A 23200-nucleotide genomic window follows, 5' to 3' on the forward strand; every position below is an offset into this window, starting at 1 on the left:
AATATATTTCGAATTACTATATGTCTATTGTAACAACCCGATACTAAATTAATATTTAATATGGAAAAAGACTATTTTGCCCTAAGAATATTTTATTAGTTGACTTTTTGATCGGGAAGGAATTTGAAAACTTTAATTGGACTGTTACGTAGAGCACGTCGAGATGAGTCCATGGACACGTAGCGGGCTTAAATTAGAGTCGTAACAAAGAAGTTAAGATAAAAAAATGTCTCAGTGGCATAACCGTAAATAACTCGAAGTTGGTTTTAGAAAATTAAGGAAAATCTCTCTCTCTCTCTCTCCATGCGCACACTCAGCACTCTCTCTCTCTCTCCCTTTCTCTCCCGATACCGCCCCACTCTCTCTTCGATTCACACCGTCCCAGCCACGGCAGGACGTGAGACCGGTCACATTCGAACCGGCTTGACGCTCGGCCACGCCGCACCCAAAATCACTACCGGAGACCCCGAACTCGCCACGGTTTCGATCGGTTCAACAGAAACTTTCCCGCCATCTCACCGCTCGATCGCTGCCCATTCACGGCAGATCGGTATGGTTCCTCACCCATTTTTCGAGCTTTAGCTATCTGTTGCATAGGATTGGATCAATTTTTCATCTAGGAATCCGATTTTGAAATCTAGGTTTTGGTCGGATTTCAATTTGAAATTCCGGCCGGTTGCCTTCCAAATTGGACCTCCTCACAGTAGAATAAAATGATCACTGCCTCGAGTAGTAGCTAGGGTAGGAAGGGTGAGTGGCGGAGTGGAGTTTTTCTGTCTCCTGAAATTACTCTACACACCCACACAATGCCAGCACGTGTGGCGGCGCGTGGGTAAGGTGGTGAGGCCACATTTTATTTTGATGTGATCATCGTGTTGTCACTAGCGCGTAGGTATGCTCGGATATGAATTTGGACATCGTTTCATTGTCGATCAGATATTGCATATTCGGCGTCATTCGGGTTTGATATGTTTGGGCCTTTGGATCGACTCCAATTTAACATATGTTGATCTAGGCATTCCTAGGATTGTGTAGGAAGTCACGGATAGTGGATCAGAGCCCCGGATGTTTCGATTTAATAACTTAAAGTTTGCGTTTTACAATAACCGTCCGAACGTGCGATCACGAGCGATCCGACTGTCCGATCCGGACCAAACTTGCAGGACGTGAATCCCAAACCTTGTGGAACCCATAGGAACTTTCAAATCGTAAAACGAAGGTTGGGGCCACGTGGGCCCGGTTGACCAAGTTTGGGTAGTTTGACCCTTAGTTGACCGTGAGTCTTCCGAGGTAGTTTCACCTATCTAGGAGTATTAAAATGACCTTATTGACAAGTCTTGACCGTTATTTGAGTTATGTTGATTATGTGGGATTATGAGATTAATTTATTATTTCAAACTGGGGGATTATCGGATGTTATATTGTTATTTGAAGTTTATGCAATATTGGAAGTTTAGAATATATGATTAATAAGAAGTGAGTGGACATGTATTGTAAGTATGCACTATTTTAAATGATTAAAGGATTATGCATGAAATATAGCTTGGAAAAAGATTGAGAAATTCGTATATAGTTATAGTAGCGATATTTAATTGGGAAATTGTTTGATTTGAGATTTGAATGTTTGAATTATTTTGGAAATGAATTTATGTGTTATGTCAAATTATTTGGTGGATTGGGATTAAATAATAATGTGGATTATTTTGGGAAGCTACATAATTACACTATATTAAGTACCATCCCTCAGTTATTGGACTTCTCACACGTGGCGTTGGAAATTTTTCAGCGCGTGGGAAGAATACGTGATTATTTGGTCTCACACGTGGCGTTGGAATATTACGGCATGTGAGACACTTCTCATACATTGCGTTGGAATTTTCCAGCGTATGGGAAGAATATGTGATTATCTTGTCATACACATGGCGTTGGAATATTCCGGCGTGTGAGACACTTCCTATACGTGGTGCTGGAAATTTTCTGGCGTATGGGAAGAATATATGATTATTTGGTCTCACACGTGGCGTTGGAATATTCTAGCGTGTGAGACACTTCTCATACGTGGCGTTGGAAATTTTTCGGCGTATGGGAAGAATATGTGATTATTTGGTCTCACACGTGGCGTTAGAATATTCCGGCATGTGAGACACTTCCCATACGTGGCGTTGGAAATTTTCCGGCGTATGGGAAGAATATGTGATTATCTTGTCTCACACGTGGCGTTGGAATATTCCAGCATGTGAGACATTTCTCATACGTGGCGTTGGAAATTTTCCGGCGTGTAAGACACTTCTCATATGTGGCGTTGGAAATTTTCTGGCGCATGGGAAGAATATATGATTATTTGGTCTCACACGTGACGTTGGAATATTCCGGCGTGTGAGACACTTCCCATACTTGGCATTGGAAGTTTTCCGGCGTATGGGAAGAAAATGCGATTATTGGATCTCACACATGGCGTTGGAATATTCCGACATGTGAGACATTATGATTATGTTATTAGCTCATCACACATGACGTTGGATTATCCGGCGTGTTATAGAGGATCCGTATACTTGGGTTACCGTTACATTTACTACGCGTGGCGTGGGATTATCCAGCGTATGGTAAAGTAACAGAGAGGGGAAAAAGGGATTATTTTACTATATCGGAGAAAGAGTGATGCTTAAAAAGAATTGTGTTTGGTGTGCTGTGATTTCAATTAAAAGGGAAAGAAATAATTCTAGAATTTATTATTTTATATTGTTGTAATGGATTGTATGTTATTGAAACCGGAATTTTTGTAGGAAGAACTACGTGTGGCTTGATCCCCCAGTAAGGGTACGTAGGTTGCCTGGGGTCCCACCCGAGTGCAGTCGCGAACTAAAGTTATTTTGGTCTTTGGATGAGTTTGGTGTCGACCTTGTCGGTGATTTTAAGGCTCGATCGAAAACGAGGCTTGATTGAATAAATATTTATTATTCCGTTGGACTAAGTGAATGTTGTTAATTTGTGGTTGTGGTCAAGTATTTACTTCTCACAGAAAGAGAACCAAGTATACCCGGGGGTTGTTTGTTGAGGTTCAAGATTTGAACTGGGGACTTACTTGGAAGAAATGCTGCGCGTTTGGCTGAAGTGGCGTTTCTAATGAGGGAAAAAGCTTCCCGCCGGCACGAAATTTGGATTTTATGTAAAGCCGTGGCATTCTTCTTCCCCCAAGCTTTGAACTTATCATCAGCTTCTTCTTCTTCTTCTTCCACTACATCCCAATGCATTTATCAGAAGAGTCAGTGAAGAGTCCGGGACGGGTGGTGAGGATTATATATATACACCCGCTCATTACTGAGTCTTTTTTTTTTGGTATCAGAAGAGTCATTACTGGAGAAGTTACAGCTGGTTCGTTTCTGTCTTGTTTCAAATCATTCACACTTGCTTCTGTCTTGTATCACCATTAACTTGCATTGCAATTAACAAATTAAACCAAACCATCGTAATTATAATTCAATTTATAATGAAGTTGGCCATGTGCACGCACAATTCAACAAAGAGTAGTTTACTGGCTACAGCTGGCTCGTTATGGCTGAGTTCTTCTGTGGTGCAGTCAGTCACGTCTTCACTTAAAAGGTATTTAGAAAATTGGTGACAACCGGGGGTTACAACTTATATATTTGTGCAAGTTCCATACACGCTCCACAGTCTCTTTGCTTGGCACAGTTCCTCCTGGAAACGTGGGGAATGTGAATGGAAAGATCATGTTGCAACTTGCACAATTATTAAAGATTCCCCATCTCCGGAGCCTCATTTTGCAAGACCAAGACTAAGTCCAGCACATGCATTCCTGAGTTAAGATAATCTTCTAGTTCTGAGATCCAGTCAAACATATTTTACTATTGCTACGGTACAGAGGTTTTACCATGGTGGCGCCTTTGACTTGACCTGTTCGTTGCTCGATCTTTGTATGTAACGGGCAGAGCCCAAAACAAAGTCAAACAACTTCAAGACTTATCCCAAATTCTTTTCTCACACGCTTATCTTCACCGAGAATCACAACATATTATCAGGGATATGGGGAGGGATATGGGGAGGGAAGCAAAATCTTATCCAACAATTATATCTTCACAAGAACAAATAAAATAGATATTGAACTTTCAGTTTTATTAGAGGTTGCCAAACACATACATGGCATGGACAATGCATACAAGCTTCTTAGAAGTTACAACATTACGAAAGTTATACATTACCACTTACACGTACCATCAAGAAGTTGAGTCCATGATTTCACTTTCCTATCAAATATTCCACTCCCAAGTAGAAGAATTTATGCCCTTGATTTCACTTTCCTGTCAAATATTCCTCGTCCATAAGTAGAAATGAACATCTCAACTAGAAGAGGAAATTGCATCCCAATAAATAAGGTGACTGGAACACTAGCAAGGAAAATCATTGGAATAACAATCCACGACTGTTCATGGATCATAATGAAAAGGGCGGAAGAAAAGGCAACCATCATATTGGCAATAGAGATGAATAAGGTGGAAAGGCCTATTATCATCTTTGTTGGTAAGGATTTGAGGAAATCATCTTCCGCATAACGTGATGTAAGGATTCCCAAAAACATCAACACCGAAGTTGTAGATGAAAAGAGAGATATAGCATCTGAAACTATAAAAGTCATAAATAAATTTTTATGCAAGAATATTGGGAAGCCTGTTTCTCCGTTGTTTCCACCAGGAACTGTGAATGCTGCAGCAAACATGATGGTAATAATGAGAGCACCTACAACTGTACAAGAAGTTGCAGTTTCTTTCATCCATCTTTCTCCCTCCTTCACCAATTCCTTGTGGCTCCTTGTAAACAGCTCACGTGGCGTCATATTGTTGTTATTATAAGATTCATTAATCCGGGGTAATACAATAGTCTCGACCTCCTACATTTTTGTTGAACAAAAAGATTCATATGAGTAAAAGATTATTACTCTATATTTTTGTTTTACTCGTGTTATTTTGCTGTAGTTTTCTATTAGAAAATGCGTTGCGTTTGATGCATTAGTTTTTAATATTGGAATGAATAACCACCTTTTTGTAACGAAAACTTGCACTCAATACATGAAATGACTCATTTCAGCCCAAACAATTTATTTTCATCTATGTTACAATGTGTACAAGTTGAAAAAGCATAAAATAACTCCGATTTTCTTTAATTTTTTTAAGACAGTATCCGTCTATCTGCAGATGCAATGTAATGCAAATACACAGTATCGGTCTATTTGTTTTACAACAAATAATGTATGAAAAGTCATATTCAGTATGGAAAAGAAAAACAAAATGTTCACAGTATATATACATATGACATGTAATGTTAGATGCCTTAGTGATTTATTATTTTAGCTAGTTTGTAGCAGAATGACCTTTGAGCTGTGATTGAAAGCAGACCATGCCGATTAATAAATTACTATAGAGTGCGATTCCCACAATTAACAAACAAAAAAGGGTCTTTAGAAGGGCATATATATAGGAAAGCTAATTCATGAGAGAGAGAAAAAAAAAACTCTAGAATTATATAGAATATGTTCTGACCTTGAACCATTGCAGTTCTCTCTGCATTTGCAAAGCTGCACCTGAGATAATATTGAGCTTTGCCAATGGGGATAGCATCCCGGCCACATGTGGCACGCAATTGTTAGACATATCTGCAAGAGTTCCAATCGATGTTCTTTTTCTTTTATCAAGTCTATAAATAAGGCTATAAATTTTTTCTTGGCGACATTCAATGGCAAACTGAAAGGGGTTCCTTCCCATATGATTAGAGCTCCACACAAGATCTGGTCTTGCTTGCAATACATGGTCAGTAAACTCAAACATCCCTCGCTCAATAGCTCGAAAAATTGATGGAAGTACATAATCTTGGCTACCTGAATGTTTTATCACTTCACACATGTGATGTAGGAGTTCAAGTGATTGAATGTGGGCCTGTTTTATTTGGCGTATGTGGTTGATTCCTAGGTTGGCATTGAAAAAAACATGTCATACCACTAAGTGATGAAAAAATTTATTGCTAAAACAATTAATGGAGAACAAAGGAAAGATGAAAAAAAAAATGTAGCATACCCAAAAGTTCAAGGAGATTTAATTTCGAACCTTGCAAGAAACCTACCACTGCAATGGAAATTCAAAATCTAAATATAAGATGGTGAAAGCTGATTATATGATGGACATGACAAAATGTGCAAAGGGGAAGAAGTATTAGCTCACTTGAAAAGTTCCATAAAATGGGTGCAAGGAATATTTAGATACATATATGGATGCGAAAATGGATCCACCCCCCTATCCTATTTCCCCACGTACCTGGTCTTCCTACCAATCTTGTAAATTTGAAATAACATAATCCTATCTTCCCACCCACCATTATTCCTAAAATACCCTTTAATTTCAAGGTGAATAAAACTTGTCTTGTGTTCAGTATAATGTTGGATTGGGAGCTGGACTGAGACTAGTTTTTCAATTTTTCATAACAAAAAGTTTTTAAGTTATATAATATTTTACAGAAAAAGAGTTATTATAACATAACTTTTTTTCTTCTTCCTCATCCCTGTCAACTCTCCCCGTTTCTCCGTGTCAAATTGGTATTGTGCTTGAGAAGCATATTTCTCCGTGTATAGATAGAGCCAAAAGACTAAGTATTTATACAAATATTTACAAACCCTACAAGAAATACTAGGTTACTTGGAGGCTACTCCTAAATCAATTACAATCAAATACAATCAATATAGAAAGAGTGCTGTTAAACAAACCCTAAAATTAATTGAGTACACTCTATGATCTAAGTACACCATAATATTTTAATCAAAATGTAAAATTAACTAAGTACACCCTATTTAAGTACCAAAATTACCCATGGTACTCCCTAATACACTCTATTACATAACACCGTAATACCAATCCTAAACCAGGTTTCTCTTTTTACATGAATTCGTGCCCCCTTCAGATTTTATGTTTGCATCAAAATCTTTAATTTCGTAAGCTGATGTGGGAGTAGATTTGCTATCTCCTTCAATTCAAAGCTTGATTTTTGTAAATCCTTGTGATTTTCTTTATTTATTTCTTATTTTTGGATTGAACTTGTTGCCCTCCAAATATGTTCTACCATCTTATGAAAGTTTTATGGGGTTCCTTTTCTTTTTTCTCGGTAAAATGAAAATGTTCCACACTTCTTTTACAGATCAAGAACTGCCTAAGTTCAGATTATTAACAAAATTTACAATTCATGCCAGAGTGTTCATATTCACAAGTCATGCAACCTATGGTGCAAATTAACATGGAAAATCAATCGACTAGGAAGATTTGCAAATTATTTTCTATAGCAATACTCACTCATAAAGAGAAAAAAAAAAATTAAAGTGGTTTGATTTCATAGACAGGGAAGTAACAGAGCGCATTAAGATCCCTTTCCTTGCACCTCTACCAGTGCTCATTGCCTGTGGGTTCTAAGCAATACGAAAACTTCTTTATGTTTGATTAGGATTGAATATGGTGAGTAGCGTGTACTTATTAAAATTATATTTGTTTCATAATTTAATATATCATTTTGGGTCATTTTATATTAGGGTAAATTAGTAATTCAATAAATACTTTGGTAGTTTGGTGTTCTCAGTTAATTTTAGTGTTCGTTTAGTAGCACTCATATAGAAAAAGAAATAAATAATATTCTAATTTCCAACACTCCCCCTCAAGTTAGAGCATGAATATCAAGAATGCCCAACTTGCAAACAAGATTATGAAAAGCATTACTTCCAAGGGCTTTTGTGAACAAATGTGCCACATGTGACGTAGGTGGAACAAATGAGGCAGCAATCCCGCCAACTTGAATCTTCTCCCGAACCACGTGACAATCAATCTCAATGTGTTTCGCTCGTTCGTGGTAAATGAGATTAGCGGCGATATGAAGGGCTGCTTGGTTGTCGTAAAACAACTTTGCAGGACCTAGATTGGTAATTCGTAAATCTTTTAAAAGGGATTGCAACCAAGTAAACTCACAAGTAGCGACAGCCATAGAATGATATTCTGCTTCAACGGATGAACGAGATACCTTTTTTTGTTTCTTCATCTTCTAGAATATGAGTAAATTCCAAAGAAAAACACAATAGCCTGAAGTTGACCTTCTCGTCATGGGGCAATTTGTCCAATTAGAATAACAATAACCTATCAAGTGCAACTCACTTTTTGAAGAGAAAAATAATCATTGGCCTGGACTACCTTTCAGATAATGAAGAACACGTAAAGCTGCATCCAAATGGGGTTTCCTCGGTTGATGCATAAACTAGCTCAGAATATTGACTGCATAAGTAATCTCTGGTCTAGTAATTGTAAGGTAGATTAATTTCCCCACCAATCTTCTAAACCTTCAAGACCTTGTCGTTAATGGATTATGCGACACTATATACACAAACCCCTTTGAGAATAAAACACACAGATATTGAAGAGAGTAAAACAAACACACAAGGACACAGAGATTTATAGAGGTTTGGCCTTCTGCCTACATCCTCTTGGCGACCCAATCCAGAAATTCAGTAGTATGTCAGAACAACTTTGGTTACAATCTTGAAACCCCGGTTTCGCCTCCGATTCCGGCCACTTCTGTCGACTTTTTGAGGTTGCTCCAAGAACAAAAGTTGCTCCACTCAATGTGCTGATCATGTAGGTATAGGCCTTGACCGGTGGTTTGGAGTTGTCCAGATTGCTGGAATTTGCTATGGACACCCACTCGCTGCCAGAGGGTGGGGCGGCTCGTGGGCCACTTGGTGGCCTGTCATTGAGTCCTAAAATGATCCTCATGTTGTCCCGAGCACATCAGTATGCTCGGATATGAAATTGGTTAGCGTTGGATTGTCGATTAGATATCGCATATTAGGCATTATCCGGGTTCGATATATTTGGACCTTTGGATCGACTCCAATTTAATATATGTTCCGATTCAATAACTTAAAGTTTGTGTTAAATGATAATCGTACGATCGTGAGCGATCCGACCGTTCGATTCGGACCAAACTTGCAGGACATGTTTAGTAAACCTTGTTAAACCCGTAGGAACTTCCGGATCATAAAACGGAGGTAGTGGGTCCCGTGGGCCCGATTGACCAAGTTTGGGTAGTTTAACCCCTCGGTTGACCGTGAGTCTTCTGAGGTAGTTACACCCTTTGAGGAGTACTAGAACGACCTTATTAACGAGTCTCGACTGTTATTTGAGTTAAGTTGATTTTTTTTTTTTTGGATTTTGAGATTTATTTTATATTATTGTATGAAAATCTCGGATTATTAGTTGGATAATTGAAGTTATGGAATGGTTGAGTATGAGATACTGGACTGATGGGTTATTAAAGTGAGCCTTGGGCTCAGTTATGATTATTAGGAAGTGAGTGGACTTTATTTTCAAATAATATTCATTATTTTCAAGGATAGAAAATTATGCATATTGAGTCCTTTGATTTTGAGTTATTATATGTTTTGAAGTGGAAATATAAAATGATTATGAGAGTATTGGAATTATTTTTGTATGTTTGCGGGATGTGATTATTTCGAATGAATTTGAGCTTATTTTGAGTATAGTTATTTATACTTGGATATGTGTTGATGTACATGGGGTTGTTGGAAAGGGTTTCTGAAATGTGGATTGGTTTGTGGTTTATGTTAGTTTGAGTGCTATTAACACTACCTTATGTACCTGCCTGGATATGGAATTTATGTTTTTGAGAGTTGAGATCGGTACGTATAAATATTATTGAGGTTATGAAATTTTTTAACGTATTGGTCTCGGTTTACAAAGGGATTTGTTCATTTGCTAATAAGCGGATCTTTGGGAAGTCAAGAAAGGATTGCGAACATAGTTTTAGGGAAATGGTGAAATTTTTATGACAATTTTGACAAAGGATTTGGGAACTGCGTAGATTGCCTTTGGCAGAGTGTGTGCACATGATTTGAATTGCTTGTACCTACATGGAGATTACTCTGTAGGTGTCTGGCCAGTGGATATTGCCTGTACCCGCTTATGTGGGTGTCCGGCCAGTGGATATTGCCTGTACCTACATAGAGATTACTCTGCAGGTGTCCGGCCAGTGTATTGCCTGTACCTACATGGAGATTACTCTGTAGGTGTCCGACCAGTGATTTTCCTATACCTACATTGAGATTACTTTGCAGGTGTCCGCCAGATTTTCTTCTGCCACCTGCCCGATTTGTCTACACAGGTGGTTGGCTAGTTTCCCCATTCCCCAGTTGCCTTCAGAGAAGATTATATTGTTGCCTTCGGAAAATATAAAGTTTGCCTTCGGATAAAACTATGTGTTCCATATACCTTGGTGGGTGATAGCAGGATATGCACTATACAGATGGTTACAAGTATGGTTTTAGGTAGAAGATTCGATTTGAGAGTTATGAATTTTAGATGTGGTTTGTGTTGTAATATTAAATTAAAGAATTTAAGAGTCGGTTTACAAACGTAAGATTGTTTCAACATTTTATTATATTTAAGGAAATGTGATTTTTTTTTTTTTTTGGAAAGAACTATGTGTGGCTTGATCCCTCACCAAAGGGTACGTAGGTAGCTTAGGGTCTTACCTAGGTGCAGCCGCAGACTAAATTTTATTTCTAGAACTTTAATTTGGTCATTTGGTTTTAATAATCTTACTTTTGTTGTTTTTAATGAGTTTGGTTTTGACTTTGTCATTGGTCCTGAAGCTCGGTTGAAACCGAGGCATGATTAAGTGATTGTGCATTTTTGAGCTTGACTAAGGGAGGGTTGTTAAAATTTGTTTATGGTCAAGACAGGTATGAAACCCGTTTTGGATTGTTGTACGATTTGGGCTGAGGCCTTAAACTACTTGCGATTGTGTTTGGATGTTAAACATCGCATGATGAAAATTGGGAAGTTATTTTATGTTAAATACAATGGGCATTCATAAATTTTCTTGAGTTCATTATTTGCATTGTTTAGTGTATTATTTTGACTTAAGAGTATTGCTGGTGGTTTTGTTTTGAATTATATGAAGGTTGGAGGCCCATCACGTAAATTGCATGTGATTATCTTGTGTATGCTACCTGTTGGGATATATTATTTGTGTTCTAACAGGTTGAGAAATTTGGGAAATGTTCATTTTTCAGGGGAGACTGCGGAAATTTTGGCAGAAAGTCTCGTTCTTTAGTAAGTGGGCCCGGCATCAGTGTGATGTCGGAAACTTTCACAGGATTAGTCTCGGGTTTCAAGGAATTCAGGGCAGGTCCTGTTAGAGATGGAAGAAGAAGTCATTTAATTTGGTCTTTAAATCTAGAAATTTTTTATTTCTGTGATTAGTTTCTAACTTGTTCTCTAAGCTTTCTAGATTTGAGTAAGATTTTTAAGTTTTTCAAGTTTCAGTAGGGTTTCTAAGTTAGAAGTTTGAGATTTTATTTAGGTTAGAATTTCTTTTTTAGCAAGGATTTTTTTATCTTATTGTCTCTAGGTTTTAGTTTGCTATAAATACCCCTCTCATCTAATTCATTGAGATATTGAGAAAAGTTTATTTTCCAGAGATTGGAGACTTCTTGGTGTGAAGCCAAAACCCCTGGAGTGATTTTAGACCTGTCCTTTTTGTTTGATTTTCTATTTTCTGTTGTTTTCGCTTCCGCTAAACTCCCTATTTTCTGTTTTCTAGACTTGAGAAGATACTTGGGTGTTCCACTAATTCATGGAAGAGTCAACAAGGATACTTATTCGGGTGCTGTTGATAAGGTCCAAGAACACTAGCGACATAGAAGACTAAATCCCTTTCCATGGCTGGCAGAGAAGCTTTGGTTCAATCTGTTACTTCTACTATCCATACTATGCGAACAGTTAATCTGCCTATGACAATTTGTAGGAAGTTGGATAGGTTAAATAAGAACTTTATTTGGGAATGAACTGATAGGAGAATGAAAGTGCATCTTGTTAGTTGACAAATACGGAGCATGTTATTCAAGATCTCCTTGCAATAACTTGATGGAAACCGGTGAAGAAAGATAATGGTTTATGGGTCCATTGAGCTTGCTCTAACATTGAAGAGAATCTGGTAGAGAGCTGGATACCATATATCTAAATATCATAACTCTAGTCTCGACACATATTAGTACAAATTGGTTTCCTTCCATTGTCTTCACAACTATGCAATGATAGATTCTTATTTGCTCATGAACATTAGTTATTCTTCACTATTCTTAATGCAAAAACAAACAAACAAATTGGACGTAGTATTACCAAATGCGAAGAGTTCAATAACATAAGAAGAAATTATTTAAATTTTACGAGATAAAACCATAATCGCAACATACCTGACCAAGTGATCTTCGTCCGATTACATTTTTCATTTCCTTCATTTTGAACACGTACACGAATATCACTGATGGCATGCTCTATGTGTATACCTTTCAAAAAATGACAGTAATTAACCTCAATCAATATATTTTGAATTTCTATTTCTATTACAATTATGGATATCTCTTGTCATATATATGTTTTGTGTTTTAAACCTTTTCCATGTCCCCTCATGTTACTATGTTAGATAGCAGAGTGAAAATACTTAACTCTTAATTAAAAATAGAATATTAAAAAGAAAAGAACAGTTCTGATCCTTCATCTTCTTCCTTTGTCTTCCGAAACCTCGCAGCCAACAGACCCACCGCTCAACCCCTTCCAATTCTTTGAGATGAGAAGATGTTTAGAGCTCTTGCTCAGGTGCTTGCACTACCTCCTTCCATTCTTAGGTTGTTACCACCTCCTTCCTTGCTTAATTAGGACGTTGGTTTCTTTGGCTTTGGGAAGTGTTTTCCCGAGTTTGTTCTTGGATTGACTGATGTTTCCTTCTTGGGATTTTGGGGGTTTCGTTTTTCAATGAGTTAATGAGTCTTTGATGTTCAGTTTATGTATTGTGAAGGATTTTCAGATTTGTAGTTTTTGTATTTGTTTTATGTGTTTTGGTGTGTTTGCAGTTCTTGCACTTATCATTAGTCATGGTGGTGATGTCTCAGTCTTCATGGAAGCAATGTCAGCGATACTTTGGCATTTGGTGGTGTTTTTACTTTTGGTTGGCTCTGGCTTTATGCAAGTTTTGGACTCCAACTTTATGTTAGTTTCGGGCTCTGACTTTATGCCAGTTGTAGAATTTATGCATGTTTAGGTTGATTTCTAGTGGGCTTTTACTGTTGCATTTGTTTGGACCCATTTTTATGAATTGCAATATCATGTAATTGGCATTGATTTTCTATTAATGAAACTTGATTCCAACCGAAAAAAAAGAGAGGCAAGAGAATGTGGATATATACTAACAATTATAGATCCATCGTTGCCAGAATTTGAGGTGTGTTCCACTCGGGAATGCAGAAGGCATAAATCCTTGCATTGGGAATGCCCCATATTGGTCTTTAGTAAAGAGCAATTGTGGGCAACGCTGAATTAATTCCCGAGCAATGCCTAATGGAAGTAGAGAAAAACAAGTTTTATAATTAAGGAAAAAAGGGAGTAATCAATTTCATTGTTAACAGATTAAAACTCTTACCAAATTTCATGCCAATAATAAAGTTGCGAAGAAGTCCAGCGCCGTATGGTCCTTTCTCTGGCATTAGATCTTGGAGGGGAGTGAAGGAGTAAAGATAATCAACGACATCCCATTGTTGAATGGTAGAAGCGAAGAGAATTGGAGTCATATTGTACGTCCCAGTGGGAATACTAACTATTCTCTTGCTCTTTCTTACCATGCATTCAACCATTTTTATATTTCCTCTGTGTGCAGCAAAAGCAAGAGCTGTCCAACCATTATTATCTGTTATTTCCAAGTCTTCCTCTGACATCAACTGCACCAACTCTTCCACAATATGCTCGTGCTCTTGTTGTGTTGCTATGTGAAGAGCTGTCCTGTTCGTAGATGGAATTCTTGCTCTTATTGCGTTGGGATGTAGGGTAAGAAATTCCTTTGCTTCATTCCAATCCCCACTCCACACAGCATCGAACAACGGCTTATACTGATTGTAGTCATTGTAATATACTGCGCAAAATTTGGTTAATTAATTTATTAATGATTTCAGATAACATAATCCATTTATTTTTTCGTGTTAATAATTGAATGAATTGTACCCATGCATATAATAGAAGTGTAAACAAATCATATCTAGTGCCAAATTATTTATTAGTTTTTATTTTTCGCTATCATTCCCAACATTTTCGCTATCATTCGCAACATTTTTTGTAAAGAATATGGTGTGAGATGAGCATTTGTTTTGCCTGACATCTTGAATGGAATTGCTTGGAATATGAGCATGGGGTATAAATAAATGGGAGATTCACTATTATATCCAATATAGAGGTCCAAATTATAAAAATACCCTATATGAAATGGACTTTAAAAACACACCCAAAATCCATTTACAACATAAGAAATAGGTTTTTAACTTCTTATAAATTACAAAACTACCATCAATTTCTTAAAACAAGTCCAACCCCAAAATCTCATAAAAATACCCAAAACACTCAATAGGGCATCAAAGTAATTTAATAATTAATATTAAATTCAATAAGGTCATCTGTCATTTTTTGAGTTTTTTTTGGGTTTGTTTATAGAAATTTAATGATATAGGGTTTATTTATAATATTAGTGCTAAGAATGGGTATATCACTAAATATCTCTAAATAAATTGAGTAGTTTCGTCATTTATGGGGAAATTAACTATTTTAAAATAAATAAATAAATAAAGCTAAAGGGATAAATTAACACCGTTAAATTTAATTTCCATATTGTTACACATGTAATTTGTATAAGGATGTATATTTCTTTTCGGATACAGTAAGTCCAGGGAGACCAAAATGTAAAAGAACAAAAAGTAAACTGATCAGTTCTTACATCCGTGCTAGTATAATAAGAAACAGAAATAGTGGTCTTGTGGTTAATCAATTAAATGTTGAGAGTATAATTTGGTTATATATAATATGTATATATATATATATTTCTGGTTTAAGTCGAATATTTAGTTCTCACAGATTTGTTGAGGTTCAAGATTTGAACTGGGGACTTACTTGGTTTTGGCTTGAACTTTTCTGCCAAAGTATCCCAAGCGCATTTGGCTGAAGTGGCGTTTCTAATGAGGGAAAAAGCTTCCCGCCCGCACGAAATTTGGATTTTATGTAAAGCCGTGGCATTCTTCTTCCTCCAAGCTTTGAGCTTATCATCAGCTTTTTCTTCTTCTTCGTCTTCTTCCACTACATCCCAAAGGTCTTGGGCCAACAAGTAATTTTTAACCAATACACTCCAATCCACATAGTTACGGCTATCAAGAAGTTCCACAACAGCTGCATCTGCGGAGACGGCCATTCTTAGATGGATCTGACCAAGGGCTTACTTAGGAGATGCTTTGCGATTTCTGTTTTATTTGCTATACCCAATTGAGTGAACAATCACTTGTTAAAGCAATGGGGGTCCGCGAAGGGTGAGAAATATGTTATTTTCTATTGTTGAAGATAATAGAAACGGAGAATTTCACTTTAGCCCCTCTGAAGCTAACTCCACTTAATAGGACACTTCCTCTCTCTCTTTTTTTCTTTATCTCTTCTTTCCGTCTCTTTGACATGTGTCCTCTTTTTCTTTTTCTTTTTTTTTCTTTTATTATTATTATTATTATTATTATTATTTAACCATACCCAATTGAGTAATCACTTATTAAGCAATGGGGTCCTCGAAGGGTGAGGAATTATGTAATTTACCATTTCCATTCGTTGACGTAATTAAAGAAATTCAACAAAGAGTAATTTACCCTTGACGTTTTTAGGGTTTTTATAACTCCTTCAGATCATGATAATTACACAAACACCTTTTCAAGGTTTCAACACTCCATGAACAGCCAAAACACTCTTATGCAAATAGTAATATACCATTGGTATTAGAATACGGTTGAATACCATCTCAATTCTTACACATTATTGCCAAACGGGTCAAGCCAAGTGAGTTGCCAAAAAAAAAAAAAAAAAAAAAAACCTTATCCTAGTGGAAAATGATTTTAATTTGTTGACTAATAATCTGCAGTTCAAAATCCCCTGACATCTTTGGTAGTGTGTGTGTGAAAAATCTTATTCTCATTTAAGTTTCGACAATCGCTTGTACTAAAAAAAAGGTTATATGCCGAAAAACACTATGAACTATCACGCTTGTTGAAATCTCCACCCTAAACTTGTTTTCCTACCAATTTACCCCTCATACTAAATTTTCTTGCCAATTTACTCCCCACCGTACGTTAGTTTTTGACAATTTTCATCCAAATCTCTATTGAAAAAGTCACATTTTAAGCACGTGCTTCACTGTTAAATTAAAATTTGATTTTTTTTTTCCTGTGCTTCTTCAAAGAGCTCGAACTTCTTCTTTTCAACCATTCTTACTGCTATTCATAACCAGATAAATGTTTACAACTCAGTTATAAGAGTAAAGGATTTCATCGTAAAGTAGTGTGGTTGGAGTGCATTGGTGAATTAAGAATCAGCCTTTTTCTTTTCAACCTTTCTTTAAGTACACTTATTACATTCCTTCTTTATATATCTGGAGAGTATCACGAGTATACTAATATTGCATCTCTTACGTATACCCAAAGAAATTAAAAGAGAAAACGAAAAAAGTCCGAAGGAATCGGCATAACGAAAGAAATCATGAAAACTTGGAGGACTAATGATTATTGCTCCCTAAACCTCTGATATTATCATGTGTTAGTAACTAAAGTTGTGCTTATAAATTCCAGACTACATATCTATATTCATGTCTAAAGAGGACATGGACATGCATTAAGAAAAACGGAGTTTCCAGAGAATTTGGAATCCAAATCCCCTGCATGAATGAATATGATCAGCAACGTGGGTGGACTGTTAACTATATCACGTTTACAAGACAAAAATCATAGAAAACGATCAAGTGGTTGAAGTATACCAAGAAATGAGAAAATAAAAAACAAAACATTGTCTTTCAATTAGATAAGTTTCTTATGAGGTGGGGATTTGCATCCATTGAATCAGTGGCGGATCCAGGAAATTTCCTTTTAGGGGTCAACCTCTAAAGAAATGAATTGCCACAGGGAGCAATTGTTGCATTAAGGTATGACAATCATGTGATTTAAGGCCAAGAAGTCTTGAATCTTGTAAAGATACAAGATTTTTTATATTTGAAGAATAACCTTCAGGGACCTTCATACCATAGAAAGAATTGCAAACCTCTCTCTTCTCTGCTCTTGAAAAATTCCAAGGTCCGGGAGGCAAACGAGTACGTCTTTCTCCATATTCGGGTTGCAAATCAGTTTTGACCCCCATGTTCAATAAATCTAATTGAACAACAATCCCATCTTTATTTTTTCCAAGAATCTCCAGCAATGTACCAATGATACTATCGCAAACATTCTTCTCAATGTGAATAACATCTAGGACATGCCTCACAGGAAGGTATTTCCAATACTCGAGATCAAAGAATATTGATTTCTTCTTCCAACAAACTTTATCACCATCTTCAACCATATGCAGCACTTCTTCTCCGGGTAATTGCTCGGGAGGCGTGCCATATTCAGGTTTCCCATTAAAAGCTGCACATTGCCTCCTATATGGATGATTAATTGGTAACCATTTTCTATGCCCAATGTAACAAATTTTGTGACCATTTTTCAACATGTGACTAGGTGTATCATCGCCGCATATTGGACAAGTTTTATATCCTTTAACAACACAACCAGATAAGTTTCCATAGACGGGGAAATCATTAATTGTCCACATTAATGCAGCTCTTAGTGTAAAGTATTCTTCATTATGTGCATCATACAGTCCTCTAATCCCATCCCACAAAGATTTTAAATCATCAATCAAAAGCTCCAAGTAGACGTCTATATCATTTCCAGGTTGTTTAGGACCGGAAATCAATAAGGTCAACATCATGAACTTTCTTTTCATGCACAGCCATGGAGGGAGATTATATGTAACTAAGATAACTGGCCAGCAACTATATATGCTACTTAGAGAACTGTGTGGATTGAATCCATCAGATGAAAGAGTCAATCTCAAGTTTCTCGACTCATTACCAAACTCGGGCCATTTATCATCAAGAAGTTTCCAAGACGGGGAATCCGCCGGATGAGACATCTGACCGTCAATTGATTTTCTAGCAACATGCCAAGTCAAACTCTTAGCTGTCTCATGTGATTGAAACATCCTTTTAAACCTTGGAATTGGAGGAAAATACCACACCACCTTCGCTGACACACCCTTTTTCAAGATTGAATCTTTGCCTTCCTTCCACCTTGAGATACCACAAGTAGGACAATTAGTTGAATCTTCATACTCCTTCCTATACAAGATGCAATCATTGGGGCATGCGTGCATTTTCTCATAACTCAACCCCAATGTACACAAAGTCTTTTTTGCCTCATACATAGAGGCCGGTATTGTATTTCCTTCTGGAAGCAAATCGCCTTGAAGTATCAATAATTCTGTAAAACAGACATCACTCATCCCATGTTCTGCCTTCAAATTATACCACTTCACTAATGCCGATAACTTCGTGTACTTTCTACAACCAAGGTACAATGGTTGATCTCCATCCCCAATCACATTGGCAAACTCATAAGGATCGGATCCAAAATCACCAAAATCATTATCATCCATCTCTATTTCTTCGGACACACAACTATACCTACTATGGTCATCATCTTCTTCAACATTTCTACTAGCATTAGTAGTTGCTTCCCAAGGTTCTCCGTGAAATGTCCAATTCTTATAGCTTTGGTCAACTCCATTAAAGTATAAGTGATCCCTTATAATTCCAACCCCAAACAATTTCAAATTCACACATTTAACACATGGACAACGGATATGTGTTGTAGTTAGAAGATTTTCTACAGAAAAGTTCAAAAATGCTTCCACCCCTAACTCATATGCCTTCGATCTTCTATCCGAGTGCATTCATGACTTATCCATCTCCGACACTATACCCTATTATCTATAATAAAGTGAAAAGACAAGCAATGACCATCACTATAGCAGATTATATAAAGTTTTAATAGCAAGTAATATACTATACATACGACGATTTGTAAACAAAAACAGACGTATTGGACATTTATAGACGACGGATTTTCAACAAACGTCGTCTAATTCTAACCACGACGGTAGTTAAAGAACACCGTCATGTATAAGTAATACAGACGACGCCGTCGTCGTATGCCTAAAAACGCATCAAGATCCCAGTTTATTTTCAAGAACCCAAAACCCTATTAAGAACACAACATATACATTAATTTTTATGTTGGGTATTAAGAACACGTATACTAAGCATGAAACCAACATATACTAAGCATGAAAACAATAAATCCATTCTCGATTCAACATAACAGAGAGTGATTAAAAGATCCGACAAAATTAAATCCATTCCCGATTCAACATAACAAAGAGTGATCATGAAAACATTAAACAGAACATCCATGAACCCATACCTCCAACAACATTATTAAAAGATCGCAAAACATATATCTAAAACCCTTTAACAAAACAACCTAATATCATTCAATGAATTTACAAGGGGAACATAAGGGTTTGTACTTACAGGTAGGCAGAGCTCATAGATTATGGCCTACTTGGATTCGACGGAGCCTAGAGAGCCCAACTTTGAATTAGAGTTGAAGTGAGAGAGTGAAATGTTATGTTGCGCGAAATCTGAAAATTTTAGGGTTCCGGGTTACAAGTATAAGACTTAGAGCGAAATCTGAAAATTTTAGGTCGCGCGAATATTTTTAGAAAGCGCGCTCTTTAAAACATCGATGGAAAAAAAAAACCGTCATTAAAATTTCACTTTAAACATGACGCTTATTACATTAAAGACGTCATGGTAAAACTATGTATGACGCAAAATCAAACATCCATTGTGAAAACTAAGAGAAACCATGGCAAAAGTTTTACCAAAACCGACGTAATTTCATTATTCCACGACTCAAACACTGAACTTAACGCCATTTATTTTAAAGAAACCACGTAGTCTGTTGAACCAATAGCGTCATTTGAATAACCTTTTATGTTTTTTTTTAAATCGATGACGTTGTTATTCGTGTACAATGTCATTTTAAAGGAACATAAACACCGTCGTCAAAAAAATAAACATCGACTAAAAACATAAATACCGTCGTTAAAAAATAATACCCTAAACCCTATATTATATATTTCTAAAATATTATTTTGTAAAAGGGTTTATGATTTTACAACCTAATATATAACAAACATAAACCGTAAACCCCAAAAATTATCCTAAACCCTAAACCATCAAACTATAAGTGATGTTATGACTCATCAAAACAATTTTGTTTTGGGTGGTCATTTTAAATTTGTATTACTCAAACTGCATTTTTTTAAGCTTTAGGGGGAAGAAAATATATCAATGACTTCATAGGAGTTGACGTTGCATTTTTTGGATTTATTTTGAATTTATTTTGAATTAAAAATAATAAAATATTTTTATAAACAACAACAAACCACGTCGGCATTAAGAAATTAAAGACGTTGTAAATCGTAATAAACGACTCACTTGTAAAAAGGACGTCGTTTAAAACAGAAACCATGGCGGATGTTTCACCATCCGACGTAAACTCAATATTCCACGACTTAAACACCGTCGTTAAAAAGTAACACCCTAAACCCTAAACCCTAAATTATATATTTTTAAAATATAATTTTATAAAAGGGTTTATGGTTTGGCTTAATTATGTACATGCCCTGTGCTTTCCAACTTATCTCAGATTACCACTGTGGTGGAAAACGTCTCAGTAACCCCAACGCAAAAACGGTCTCACGTTACCCTTTCCGTCAGTTTTTTGAAGTTCCGTTCTGAACGTTATCGCTCATCTCCCAAAATTCCGAACAGCAGCTCCTCCCATTTGTTACTGTTCATCGCACCAGTTTTTGGGCTGCCATCGCCTCCTCCGGCCACCCCAAGCAACGACATGGAAATCAAAAGAACCAGCACGTTGTCCTCTACCACCCTCACATCTCAGCCGCTGCCAACCGTCGTCGGATCACCGAAAAAAGCAAGAAATTGGCCGGTTTTTACCCAAAATCTCCATTGCTCGTTCGGGCGATTCCGAGCACCATTTTCTTCGATCCAGGTATGATTTTTCAACCTCTCGAGTTGTTCTTGCTGCTAGTTGTGTTGGTTAGGAGAAATTTCTGAGTTTTGGAGGGTAAATAAGTGATGAACAGTAACAATGGGGAGGGGCTACTCTTCCGGAATTTTGGGGAGATGAACAGAATATTCGAACGCACTTCAAAAAACGGAAAGGGTAACGTGAGAGTTTTTGCACGTTGGGGGTACTTTGAGACGTTTTCCACCACAGGTGGTAATCTGAGATAAGTTGGAAAGCACAGGGGGCATGTACATAATTATCCTTTAACCATAAACCTTAATAAATTATCCTTTAACCCTAAACCTTAATAAATAACAACCCTAAACCCTAAACGTCAAACTATAAGTGATGTTATGACTCATCGAAATAATTTTTTTTTGGGTGGTCATTTTAAATTTGTATTACTCAAAATGAATTTTTTTTAAGCTTTAGGAGGAAGAAAATATATCAATGACTTCAGAGGAGTTGACGTTGCATTTTTTTTATCTATTTTAAATTTGTTATGAATATTTTGAATGGAATAGAATAAAATATTCCTACAAACACAACAAACCACGTCGACTTTAAGAAAGTAACGACATTGTAAATTTAACAAACGACTTACTTGAAAAAAGGACGTCGTTTAAAAGCGAAACCATGGCGAAATTTTCACTCAAACGACGTCGCATCGACGTACAAACAGTATATCACGACTTAAACTAAAAAGGTGTCGCCGTATAATTTAATTACCACGTCATCTCTGTCATCTAAATATCCTTTTACGTCGGATTTGTTTCAAACGATGACGTTGTTTCCAACCCAATAAGACGACGGTTTTTGACATAATTATGTCGTTGGAAAGTTATTACACGTCGGTTACGCAATTTTTTTTTTTTAAATTAAGAAAACCTCAACAACTTTTTAGGGAAAAAAAGGATGTATATTATAGACAAAATTTGTACATTATATATTATAGACAAAATTTGTACATTATATATAAAAATATCATGTGTTCTAAAAATCCTCTACTCCATATGAAGGCAAACAAACTCTGCCCATTCTTTCCTGACTTTGTCAATGGCTGCTTGGGGGTATGGCCCTTGATCTTTTCCCTTCGCAAATTGCAATCCATAAACAATGATTATTAAGCTTTATAAATAAACAGAAATTCAATCACAGACGACGCTATTTTTCATAACCGATGTAGTATATCGATTCAACGACGGTAATTTTAAAGGACCGTCGTTGATAATACAAAAAACCACATAAAATGTACCTGAAAATTTTCTTCTTACCGTCTTCTCAAACTCCAGGTAAGGATCCATGATGATGTCTCTCATGAAGCGCATGACATAATAGCCGAATTCAACACTGCTTGGTTGCTTTGGTGTGCCTGGCAGAGTTTTCCAAATGGTTGCTTTACGGCCTTGTCTGCCTATGTGGGAATTATACATTTTTATAGCACTATTCAACATGTTTTTGGCCTCCTCATCAACCACTCGATTTCCGGGCAGAGGATCCAGAAAATAGACGGTTCCTTTCTTTGCTCTCACAATGAGCAAAACCCAATGACGGCTACACAAAATTAATATAAAACAAAGATATATAAAAAAGTCAGCACAAGAAAACACACGACGGTTATTTATAAAAAAAACACGACGTATTATATAGTTTCACATGACGAAATAACATAGCAATCGAGGTCATTATAAATTTATCACGACGGTAATTAACTAACGACGTGGTTAGAAATTTCAAACGACGCTATAAATAAACCACCGAAGTGGTTAGAAGTTTCAAACGGCACAAAATTAGTTAAACAGGTTTATACGCAGTGCATCATACAAACAAAATCCTATTAAGGAGACTAACCCTGGATTGTAAGGCATCATGAAAATCTGTTCACTATCTATCTTCTGAAGTCGATTGGCTACCAATCGTGATCTCTCAGTTAATGACCCAGCGTTGGCACTTACTTGTGCAGGGTCGATAAAGCCAACCATGTTGAACATATTTGCAGCTTTCAAATGATCAAATAAGCACCTAAATATATAAAACAAAGATATA

At 36.6% G+C, this 23200-nt stretch overlaps 2 protein-coding genes across 2 annotated transcripts; both read right to left on the minus strand.

Annotated features, from left to right (window-relative positions):
* Positions 1 to 4110: 4110 nt before the first annotated feature.
* Positions 4111 to 6128, minus strand: LOC103343050 (uncharacterized). The gene is made up of 3 exons (XM_089052051.1): positions 6084 to 6128; positions 5553 to 5974; positions 4111 to 4903 (listed from the first exon to the last, which is right to left on the minus strand). The coding sequence occupies exons 2-3, from the start codon at positions 5910 to 5912 to the stop codon at positions 4295 to 4297; spliced, it is 969 nt and encodes a 322-aa protein (XP_088908177.1). The 5' UTR covers positions 5913 to 5974; positions 6084 to 6128; the 3' UTR covers positions 4111 to 4294.
* Positions 6129 to 13299: 7171 nt separating this feature from the next.
* Positions 13300 to 15339, minus strand: LOC103343292 (uncharacterized). Its single transcript, XM_089052334.1, has 3 exons — positions 15045 to 15339; positions 13534 to 14019; positions 13300 to 13448 (listed from the first exon to the last, which is right to left on the minus strand). Exons 1-3 carry the CDS (start codon positions 15337 to 15339, stop codon positions 13300 to 13302), a joined length of 930 nt encoding a protein of 309 aa, XP_088908460.1.
* Positions 15340 to 23200: the final 7861 nt, after the last annotated feature.

This window comes from Prunus mume, linkage group LG5, assembly GCF_029339155.1.
Source record: "Prunus mume cultivar Tortuosa linkage group LG5, ASM2933915v1, whole genome shotgun sequence".
NCBI lineage: Eukaryota > Viridiplantae > Streptophyta > Magnoliopsida > Rosales > Rosaceae > Prunus > Prunus mume.

Bases quoted from the DNA above. Each gene is read 5' to 3' on its own strand.
- LOC103343050 (XM_089052051.1), bottom strand. From the start codon at position 5,912: ATGTGTGAAGTGATAAAACATTCAGGTAGCCAAGATTATGTACTTCCA. The intron at 4,904-5,552 runs GTCAGAACATAT...ACAAAAATGTAG, and splicing joins GAGAACTGCAATGGTTCAAG to GAGGTCGAGACTATTGTATT.
- LOC103343292 (XM_089052334.1), bottom strand. From the start codon at position 15,339: ATGGCCGTCTCCGCAGATGCAGCTGTTGTGGAACTTCTTGATAGCCGT. The intron at 14,020-15,044 runs GTAAGTCCCCAG...AATTTTGCGCAG, and splicing joins AAAGTTCAAGCCAAAACCAA to TATATTACAATGACTACAAT. The intron at 13,449-13,533 runs GTAAGAGTTTTA...TACTTCCATTAG, and splicing joins TATTATTGGCATGAAATTTG to GCATTGCTCGGGAATTAATT.